Source organism: Athene cunicularia, assembly GCF_003259725.1.
Source record: "Athene cunicularia isolate RWA chromosome 22 unlocalized genomic scaffold, athCun1 chr22_part1, whole genome shotgun sequence".
Classification (NCBI taxonomy): Eukaryota; Metazoa; Chordata; class Aves; order Strigiformes; family Strigidae; genus Athene; species Athene cunicularia.
Window position 1 is genome coordinate 4,472,344 of NW_020799128.1, and position 10,840 is coordinate 4,483,183.

Below are 10,840 nucleotides of genomic sequence, written 5' to 3' on the forward strand. Positions count from 1 at the left end.
AGGAGGAGGAGGAGGAGGAGGATGCGGGCGCAGGGGGTGCCAGGGGCCGTGCTGGGTGCCGGGAGCCGCCTCCGGCCCAGGCTCAGCTCGGCCCTTGCCTCGGCTGGTCCCGGGGCCGTGGCGGAGCGCTGGCGGCCGCTTCCTGGAAACTTCGGGTGTGCGGCTGCACGCGGGGCCTTTGGCTCCCGGTGACCGGGGGGCCGCGGGCTCGGGCGGTCCCGGCCCCTCCCGCGGCCGTGATCCGTGTCCCCGCAGGCGGGGGGGTGTTTCTGCTGCAGACCCTCTAGGGCTTAATGAATTGCTCCTTCGTGTCCTGAACTGAGCTGGAACGGTGTTGTCCTGGTTTCAGGGGGATGTCATGACTGAAGGAGAAGGGAAATCTGGTGCTTCAGAGGTGGGGAAGGGTCCTGGAAGGCTCCGACGGGCTTCGCTGGGAAATGGTGTCAGTTCGTAAGCGGGGTCTGGTAACGGGATCCCGAGGGCCCGCTGCGGGGCGATGCCCGGGGCGCTGGAGGGTTGTTGGGTGGGAGATCAGGCCCCACCAACCAGGCGTTGGCATCGCCCGTAACTCACCGCTTCCTGCGCCCGGTGCCGCGCTGGCGCCTGTCCCCTTTCCATAAGGGATGTTGTCTGCGGCTCCCCCTCACCGTGAGGCCCTCGGGGACTCACCTGCGCTTTTAAATGATGCTGGTTTTCTGTGAGGTCTTTGCCCTTCCCCTCAGGTTTAGTTTTGTGTCATTCCATCAGTTGGGGTCTCATACGGAAATATTTATGATTTGGAGTTTACAAAGTGCTGTATAAATAGTAAACGTTTGGTGCAAACTGAGCATTTCCTGGCCCTCCCAGAGTTCCTGAGCAGGGGAACCAAATACCCACATGCTGGTGGAGCTGCAGATGCTACTTTTATCCTTTTCCTATGGAAAAGTGCCGCAAGGAGGCGGCCAGTCGGTGTCCTGCGGGCAGTGGGAGGTGAGGGGACAGGAGCTGGACTGGGAGGAGCACGGTCTGGAGGGCGGTTTGGAGCAATCACAGTCGCCTCTGCCCAGAGGTTTTTGCATATCCAAGTGCAGTCTGAGGTCAGCTCGCCAGGAGATTGAGCTGGTTTGTGGGCTTTCAGCCCAGCCCGTGTAATTAAGGATGAGAGGGGGACGCAGGGGTTCCCCGGAGGTGTCCCGTGGTCTGGCACCGCAGCCCCGAGGGCCGGGGCTCATCCCGGTGCCGGCAGCACTCTCGGCTCTGTCTTACCCCCCTCATAAGCGGGAATCTCTGGGCTTTTATTACCAGCAGGAGGAAGAGAGAGTTTATGAGGCCTGGTCTGAATGTATTGGTATGGTTGAAGGTGCTTGGGAATCTGCTTTCTGTGTGCTTCCCCCCACCCACAAAAATAACCCCACAAAAAAGCAGTGAAATGTGCAGTGCCCACATAGCCCTTGCATCAGGGCAAGCGTGTTGCTTTAAAACAATCTCCTCTACCAAGGCAGCACGATTTCCCTCCTAGCAAACCCTGATACCCATCTCTGAAATGCTGGTGATGATAAACTCCGAGATCCTGACAGCAGGTTGACTGTTTTCTGCCGCCTCTACCTTTGCAGCTGCACCACAACTCTTGCACAACACTCGCTGCTCAGGGCCCCTCTCCCCTGCAGCTCTTCAGCTCAAAAATAGTATTTCCTCCTTTTCTGCATGAGATCTTCTATTTGTGCAGCCTCCGCTGCTGGCACCTGCGCGCGTCGCCCCTCTTCCACCGGACAGACCTCCCCGGGTTCAGCTCGTGTCCTTCGGGTAAGGGCCGCCTCCATCCCTGAGCCGTGGCGAGGGGACCCTGCCCGGGCGGGGGTGTCCCCCCCCCGCGGCTCTCGGTGCTGCTCTGGCTCCCAGCACAGGGCTGGAAGTGCCGGTGCAGCCGCGGTGCCACCAGCCCCGGCTGCTGTGGCTGAGGGAGCTCGGAGGGGACCCCCGGGCCCACCCCGGCGGGGGGGCAGCGGCCAGGGAGGGTCCGTGCCCGTGGCAGAGCTGGTGACACAGCTTGGCCCCGCGGCGATGGGTCATTGTTTTCCCTGCTGACTCGGCATCCTGGCTGCACAGATTTTCTGCTGGAGTTGCAGATTGTTTTCCATTTCCTGGGAGTGTGCTCGGGCTCTCTCTAGCGCGCAGTCTGCTTCGGGATTATTTTTTGTTACGGTTCCCAGGGACCTGGTGTCTCGTGTCAAACCCGTTGTGGCTACTTTGTCCCCTCTGTGGGCCGAGCTGTGGCACGGGCCTGCCCTGCGTTGCCGAGCTCTTGGAGGGCAGCTCGGTGGGACACAACCACCGCTGTGACAGGGACAGTTCGGGGCTGTCACTTGGAATCGGTCAGTCGCTGCCCCAGGGCATGCCAGTGGCCGTGTGCCAGGAGAGGTCTCGGAGCGGGGCCAGCGAGCGTTCGTTGGGCAGACTGAGTCCACCTGCAGCTCCCAGCTTTCCGAAGTCCTGCAGTTCCTTGCTGAGCCGTTTCGGTCCCGCTCCTGCTTGCTCCCAGGGCCGGGTGCTGACACCCTCCTCGTCACAGGCGTGCTGGGCGACGTCTGCGTCTGGCAGGTTCCCCACCCTGCGAACGCGCGGCGGGAGCCCTTTGACTTTGCTTTTGGGCGCTGAGCCGTGGGCTGTGGAGGCCTGGGAGAGGCAGCGGGAGGTTTGGGCAGGTTGGGAAATCGGAGCTGCAGTGGCTGTGGGATGTGATGTGGAGGAGGGAGCTGGGCAAGTAGTGAAGCCCCAGCCCCTCCTTGGAGCCTCGTGCACTTTCGCACCTTCCGAGCTCCCTGGCTGCGGTGGGCTGGCGGCTCTCAGTGCTGGGGAGCGACGTGCATCTCCGTGGGGAGGAACACGTGTATGGAGATGCCTCATTTTTGAGCGAGGGGCGGCAGCTAACCTGCTGGTTTGGGCCAGCCTGGGCAGGTTGTTCCTTCCCTCTCCCCCTCGTGAGCTCAGACGCCAGCGGGTGACTGTGCTGGCACCTTGGCACGTCTGGTGCTGAGGGGTTGGGGCGCCCGGGGGTGCAGGAGCAGCTCTCTGGGGGGTTGGGGCTGTGGGAGCGGACACTCACCTCTCCCTGCCCATCCCCGCTCCGCAGGGTGATGCCAGAAGGAGCCCGGCATGCCGTACTTGGATCGACAGAACCGTATCTGCGGGTTCCTGGACATCGAAGAAAATGAGACCTGCGGCAAGTTTCTGCGGAGGTATTTCATCCTGGACACCCAGGCCAACTGCCTCCTGTGGTACATGGACAACCCCCAGGTAGGCTCCCGCGCCGCTTCCCGCTCCGCACGTTCCATCCCTGGGGTTGTCAACGGCTCTATGGGCGCATCCCGGGCTCCCCGCGGGGCTGCCCCGGCGGAGGAGGATGCTGCCTGCTGCATCGCTTGTCTGTCAAGGGCTCCCGTGGCCATGACCAAGCTCCAGCAGAGCTGCGCTCGAGGAGCTGCCGCCCGGGCAGTTTGGAGCAGGGCCGAGGAGGGCAGGGGGCCGAGGAGGGCAGGGGGCCGAGGTGAGACCAGCACGGCTGGTCCCAGCTGCCCGTGGGTGCGAGGTGAACCGGGAGCGCCGAGCAGGGGAGCGGCCGAGGCCGCAGCCTCGAGTGAGGGCCTGGCTCCCCTCCTTTGCCCCGTCGTTTAACTCCCATTGCTCGTTAAATGTTTTGCAGAACCTGGCTATCGGTGCGGGTGCTGTCGGATCCCTGCAGCTGACCTACATCTCCAAGGTAATGGCGGGGTGGAGGGAGGATGGATGCTCCCTGTTGTCCCCTTTTCTCTGCGGGTCTCCCGGGAGGGGCGATGGCCCAGGAGGGTCTGTGGGAAGGGGGGAGCGTCCCTTCACCCGTGAAGCAGGCGGGCGGTGGGGTTGGGGCACGGGAGGAAGAGGAACTGCTCTGCCAGGAGGAAGGACGCGGCGCTGAGCGGGGACGGGAGTGCGGTGTTGGTATGACGGGGCGCGGAGCTGCGGTCGCCTCCACGTGCTGCAGCCCTGGCCCGCGCTGCCCCTCTTGCCCCAGCGCTCGGTCCCCAGGAACCCGGCGCGGTGCCTGCGGCTGCGGGTCCCTCTCGTCAGACCCTCTGATGATGGAGAGGCAGAGACGGGCCCGAGGTCCCTCTCATGATGGGTTTGGGGGCACCAGCAGCTCTCCCCTGCGCTTAGACGGCAGCACCCCACAGGATGAGACCTCCTGGAGACTCGGTCTTTGGTGTGTCTTAATGGCTTTATCTGGCTTCCACGGGAAGGCAAAGAGAGCCCAGTAAGTGGCAACCGTTGCAGGACTGGTGACTGGAATGTGTGGGGCCGTGGCTGGAGAGCGGAGCTGCCCCTCGGCTGCTGCTGGGGGCTGGGGGGCTCACAGCTGCTGCACTGGGCTCAGCCCTGGGTGGGAGCTGGATAAAGAATTGGACAGATCTCTCTGTTCCTGCTGAATCATGATTTATAAATTAAGCGCAGATGAAGCAATGCTGGGAGGTTGAGCCTTCCCCATTTCAGAAAGAGCCTCGCTTATAAATTATATATGTTTTAGTCTAAATGAAAATTGCTGTAGGACAGCATTTGGTCACAAGCTGCAGGACTGGGTTATGCCAGCGGCTTTAACTACCAACGGTAAATATGCCAGAAAAATGGAGGTTTGCTTGAGAAAACATATTTAAAACATTATAGTCTGGCTCTGAAGAAGGAAAGCCTCCTTCGGAATAAATACTCCATGAATGCTGTGCTTGGAGCCCCAGGGAATATTATTCTTATATAAATGATTCCTGCTCTTTAGGGAGAAACCACTGCTATTTTCCCTCGATTTTCTTAATTGCTGACAAGAGCAACTGTGTTAGTCCAGCAGAAACCCGGCGTTTTGGAGGCCTCTGACAGCTTTCCGTGCTCTGCTTCACAGTGCCGGGGGGCAGCGGGAGGTGGAAGCCCCATCCCCGCTCTGACCTTCCCCAGGACGGCGCGTTCGTGGCCGCGGGGGCTCGGCGTTAAGGGCTGGTACTGGCCGGGCTCCACCCGGGCTGCACGGGGAACCCGTTGGGAAGAACCGGGCTCTGCCCACCGGCCACATTCATTTTCCCCTGTCTGGAGCCAGCTCCCCGCCTCGTTTGCAGACGGGGGTAGTTGCAGGGTGGGGGGGACAGACGATGCCACCCTCGGGCCGGGTGGCTGCTGGGCACGGGGTGATGAGGCTCTGGGGTGCCAGCTCGCTCCTCCACCCTCCGCACATGCTGCGGTGTCGGAGGAACCGGGAGCGTGGACTGGGCTGGAGCTTGGGGAACAGCTCCAGCTCCCCTCCCTGTCTGTGCTGTTACCTTGATTTTTTTCTGTACTTTGCTCTGTTCCAGGTTAGCATCGCCACCCCGAAACAGAAGCCGAAAACTCCGTTCTGCTTTGGTGAGCGGGGGGGCCCCGGTGGGGTTCTGCTGCAGGAGGCTGCGGCTTCGGTGCCTCCCCCGTGACCCCCTCCACCCCGGACAGACCCTGCCTGCAGCGTCTTTGGGGTCGGGGAGGGAAGGGGACGCTGCCAGCACCTGGCACATCATGCCAGAGGACCAGCACAGGGCTAGTGTGAGTCACAGCCCCATGTGGTGGCCCTGACACTGTGACCCCGATGAGACACACAGGCAGAGCCTGGTGAGAAGGCCGGACCCTGGGGGTCCCCCCCGTGACAGCTTTTGCTCCTGAATCCTTCCCGTGGGTCCCGTTGTGCTGCGCTGCCTCGTCCAGCCCAGGGCTTTGCCCTGTCTGAGGCTGAGCTGCTGCTCCCGCCGGTGCAGGGAAAGGGGTTTCCTGTCCGGTTCCCCCACCCCAGATGGCCTCATCCTGACCCGCGCTGCCTCCGTGCCTCGTGTGTGAGCCCTGACCTCGGGTTTAAAGCAACAGAAATGGCACCACAAGCCCGTACTCATCCCAAGGCAGCAGTGTTGCCTTTGTGATACTTTAGGACAAGGGACTTGGCCCAGGACAAAGACCAGAGCTCACGGCGCATCCGCACGCAGGGCTTCGCACCAGCGCTTCGGGTGACGGTTAAAACCTGAACGCTGAGCGAAGGGAGTCCCCAGGGGCCCTCAAATGCCCCTTCAAGAGTCTAGATTAAGTCCTAGTTTAAGCCTGGCTTCAGCCCTGCCATCCCTAAGCTTGGGGCAAGGATGTGTTCAGCCTCTGTGTCCCCCTCCACGCCTCTCGGCCGCTTTTCCGTGTGAGAGGTTACGAGACTACTCTGCCAGTCGCTCTGGGCCTGGGAGATGAGATGCTGTCGTGCTGATTTATTGTTTAATTTGCTTTAGCAATGCTAAGGGCTGAGCGGGGTTCCCTAACTCTCCGTTCCCTTCTTTGACAGTCATCAATGCTCTATCCCAGCGCTATTTCCTACAAGCCAGCGACCAGAAGGACCTGCAGGACTGGGTGGAGGCGTTGAACCGGGCCAGTAAGATCACGGTAGGTGGCACAAGGTTCCTCGCTGGTGTTGCCGCATCCTGCCTTGATGCCACTCGCTGAGCTCCCAGCAGAGCTGTGCTTCCCTCCTGCTGTGCTCGCCCCCTCCTCCACCCCCCAGTGCCCCCCACCACCACTGCTCCTTGCCCGGCGTCCCTCTGCGAGGACGGAGCTGCGCAGTGACCCGTCTCAGGGGTCTGGCTCGGATGGGACGTTGCCTCCAGCATCCCCACGGATTCTCCTGGTTGGGATTTGTTTTGCTGCTGTTTGCTTCTGGGTCTTCACCCTCCCTGCCCGGCTGCACCCTGGGGAAGGTCCTGTGGGAGCCGTCCCCAGCCCCATGTCCCCATCTGCTCAGGGACTGCCGCTCCTGCTGGGGACGATGCTCCCTCTTTGTGCCCAGGTTTCCTTGGGCCGCTTGACTCTGTCCCCTCGGCACAGGTGAAGAGGCACAGGGAGATGTTCTCGCTTTCGGCAGCGTTTGACCCTGACCAGCCTCTGGCCTTTTCGGGGTCCCGCCGGGCTCCAGGGCATGGGGCGCGTCGCCTGTGCTCGCCGCAGGGGGACGGGGAGGATGGGGCAGAGAACCAGGTTCAGCTTCTGCTTCTCACAGTGACTTCTCTCTGTGCTCTTGGCAAATCAGTTCCTGTGTTTCCTCACCCTCCTGCTGTCCTCGCAGCCAAGCCCAGGGGCTGAGGGCAGGAGGTGTGTGACCGTCACCAGGGACTCTGCACCTTCCCCCCACGCTGCTGCCCGCACCCCCAGCGTTGTGAAACCCTTTCCTCCAACCGAGCAGCCTGTGCCGGCTCCTGGGCCTCACCCGCGGTGCCGGTCTCTGTGCAGGGCTGCACAGGAGCCTGGCGTGGTCACGCTCATGGCAGCAGCATCTCCGGAGCAGGAAACGATGGCACCTGAGCACGCTGCCCGCCGCTGCCTGCCCCTCTGCCCGCTGCTGCCCGACGCTGCCCACCCCGACAGCCATCACACCCGGGACTCTGTGCGGGCAGCGTGGCTCTGGGGTGACCAGGATCTCATCCCTGGCCCTTCCTCCTCTCCTACCTGTGGGTTTGTGAGGTCTCAGTGCAGACCTCTGCCCCCCCAGGACTTAAGCCAGGCCCCAGGTTAAGCGCGGGTCCAGCCGTCTGCCTCAGTAGGGATTTGAGAGCAGCTGGGAGCCGGTGCCTGCCGCGGTTTGCAGGGAGGGGGCCGTGGTGGGTCCCCCTGCGCTCCGGGGCGGGAGGCAGCGGGTGGGTTGGAGCCAGAGACCCTGATAAACGGCCTGGCAGGGCTGGAAGTGCAGACTGGGGGAGGAAAACTTGGAATCCACGCTGCAGCTCAGCCTCGTTAGAGGCAGATGAAAGCTCCTCATTAAGCCTGGCTGTAAGTAGAGCGGGGACAATTAAAGGACCAAGTGTCCCACAAACGCATGGGGCTGCAGAGACAAGTCACAGGCTCTTGTGAGCTGATGCTTAATTATTCACCACCTCTCATCTCCCATGTCAGTGCCTCTGCAACCCGCCCGGGTGGGGCCCACACCCTCCCTAATTGGGGTGGCTTGTTCATTTATTATTTTTTAAAGGGATATTGCCGCATTCAGGCTGGGAGGACAGAGATGCCTGTGCCCTTCACCCCTTTCCTTCTCCCACAGGTGCCAAAGGGCGGCAGCGTCCCACCGGCCGCGGAGATCACGAAGCCTCCCGTGGTGGCCCAGGCCCAGGAGAGGAAGCCCCAGGTGGCCTACAAAACCGAGATCATCGGGGGGGTGGTGGTCCACACACCCATCTCCATCAACCAGGTGAGCTGGCAGGATCCACACACCGCCCCAGATCCTGGGGGTAAAATTCCTGCGACATCAGCACCCCGCTTCGGTGTCCCCATTCCCCATGGTTTAAGAGCAGCACCCAAGGGGGATAAGCAGAAGAGGCAGCAGCTCTCTCCGTGCGTAGCTGGGCGAGGGCGTTCCCACCACAGCCCTGCACCTTGCTGCCGGGGCCCCTCCGCACCTGAGCTGGGCTTCGCGGGTCCCAGCCCGCAGGTTTTGTGCCTGGCCCCTGCCAGCAAGGGCAAGCGGCCTCCTGCCTCCACCTGGGTCTGCAAATCACTTGTTGCAAACGCTGCTCAGATTTCTGCTTCAGGAAGGGAGGGCACCGGGAAGGCGAGTGTCGGGGTGTTGTTCTTGCTTTAGCACCCTCCTGCCCCCGGCGTTCAGCAGTGCAGGGGGTGGAGAAATTCCATCAACACGCAGCAGCGATGGGCTCTGCCCTGCTCTAACCTGCGTGTGGGAGCAGCAGAGCTCGGGGACGTGGGTCCCGTGGGCTGGCGCGGGGGTCTGGGGGTCCAGGGAGGTCCATGGGGCTGGAGGCAGTTGCTGGTTTGGGCTGCTGGGGAGGCTGGTTTGCAGTTTCATTTCTGGAAACCGGCTTGGTGCCTGCAAACCCTTCCCACTCAGGGGTGTATAAATAGATGCACTTAGCACCCTGCAGCACCTCTCCTCTCCCTCGCTCTGAAGTGTGATGCGAGGAGGGGGTGTGAGGAGGAGGAGGAGGGTACGAACCTGCTCACCTCCATCCCGCACTGTCCACCCACACGTCTCGGGTCCAAACCCCCCGTCGAGGTGCTCGGGGCAGAGGGACCCCATGTTGCTGCCCCCAGAGGGCCCGATCCGTCCCGGTGGGGGTGGTCGACACCCCTTGCCGTGGCTCTGCACCCCCTTCCCTCGGCGCGTGGCCGCCGGCGTCTCCCACCTTCGGGTGCTCATCCTGCGCAGGTCTCGTTTCAGCTCTTATCGGTGGCAGCGCTAAAAATAGAGCAGAGAATTAGATCATTGCAGCCGTTTTTCACTGGCAGGGGCTTTAACGCTTCCCTGGCCGCGGGGTTTGTCAGGTGCAGGGGGGTTTGTTGGGGTTTGTCGGGGTGCAGAGCAGCGTGGGGGCTTCCAGCCGTCCCTCCCCGGTGCTGCTGCCCTGCGTGATGCCGCTGCCCCCCCGGCCCCGTGCGTGGGGTGGGGAAGGGCAGGGAGGGGAGGGGAGGGCTGTGCCTCCCCTCTTCGCTCCCTGTGTGTTGCACGGCTGGGGCAGCCTGTTTGCAAACAAGTGTCACCAACTGGCCCTGGGACTTCTCTTTTTTCGTTTCAGTGAGTTAAAGCTGCTCTTTCCCCCGACTCTGCCTCCCTCTCCTCCCCTGTCGCTGCCTCCCCAGAGCCCCGAGCTCCGTCCTCAGCCCTCGCCTAGTCTCTGTCTTTCACTGAGGGGGGTTTTCAGAGTTGGTGCATCAGCTGCCAGAAAATTTTCCGTGCTCTTGCCGCTTGCCCCGTGTGAAATGGCTATTTCTCCGCTGCAGCTTCCTGGGCGCGTCTGTGGTTTCCTGACGGTGCCCCAGCCGGCTGGTGCTGGCCCGCGCTCCGGCTGCGCCCCCAGACCCGACCCCCGGGGGTGATGCTCCCTGTGGCAGCAGTGTCCCCGTCTCTGGGTGAGGGAATGGGTGGCTTCCCCTCCCCTCCCCGGCTGGGCTGGGGCTCTGCTCCGCCACTCTCGGAGGGGACGGGCGGCGCTTTGGGGATGGGCAAATGTGTCCTGGAGGGACCCGAGTGGCCTCTCGAAGGTGCTGGAAGGAGCCGCGCGGGCAGGCTGCTGGGTAACCGCACCGACGTGGGTGCCAAATAAGGCTGGTGGTGGCCAGAGCCCCCCCGGCTGCCATGGCAATGCTCAAACCTCAGCGCCGAGCTGGAGGAAGGGGTTGGAGGGACGGGGGAAGGAGATGGGTGCAGATGTTTCATCTCACCCGTCCTCTGCACTGCCGAGGGGGGACGGAGGGAGGGAGCTGCCAGGGATGAGGCAGCGCAGAGGAGGGAGGGGGGCAAGCTGGGAGCGGGGCAGGGGGCACGTGGGCGCAGGGATGGGTGCTGGGTGCAGGGATGGGTGCTGGGTGCACGGCCACGTGCGCAGCCCAGCCGCACTCGTAGCAGCGAGAGTTGCGCTTGGGGAGAGACAACTCAGGGGCAGAGGAAGTACGTTTTTTGGTTGTTTTTTTTTTTTTTTTTCCTGAGCTCCAAACACGGCAGTCTCTTTTGGGAGAATTTGGCTGAGAAAATACAGAGTGGAGACTTATGGCTTTCCTGGGCAGTTTATTCCCCTGATAAGCCGCCTCAGGTTGGAAAGCATCTCTGCTTTCTCAGTTGAGTTCATCTGGCACCAGCTCCCAGCTGGTGGTTTTTGTTTTGTGTCCCTCTGCCAGCTGAAAGGGCTCCTTGTACCTTGAGTTTCCCCCGAGAAGGTCTGTGGTGCAGCCGGGGTTTGATAAACCAGGCAGATGAGGTCCAAGGTCCTTTAACTCCCCTGCTGCAGGGGATGTTCTTCAGCCCTCAGGTTGCTGTTCTGTAGCCTTTCCAATTTCTTAGGGTTGTTTT

At 62.2% G+C, this 10,840-nt stretch overlaps 1 protein-coding gene across 1 annotated transcript in view; it reads left to right on the forward strand.

Annotated features, from left to right (window-relative positions):
- PLEKHA2 (pleckstrin homology domain containing A2) overlaps window positions 1-10,840 on the forward strand; it is a 23,260-nt gene that overhangs the window by 7,955 nt on the left and 4,465 nt on the right. The window contains exons 5-10 of the mRNA XM_026863033.1: window positions 3,110-3,273; window positions 3,680-3,736; window positions 5,346-5,394; window positions 6,341-6,438; window positions 8,084-8,619; window positions 9,814-9,903. Coding sequence (XP_026718834.1) covers window positions 3,133-3,273; window positions 3,680-3,736; window positions 5,346-5,394; window positions 6,341-6,438; window positions 8,084-8,619; window positions 9,814-9,903 — 971 coding nt within the window. The 5' untranslated portion in view covers window positions 3,110-3,132. The remainder of the gene's footprint in view (window positions 1-3,109; window positions 3,274-3,679; window positions 3,737-5,345; window positions 5,395-6,340; window positions 6,439-8,083; window positions 8,620-9,813; window positions 9,904-10,840) is intronic.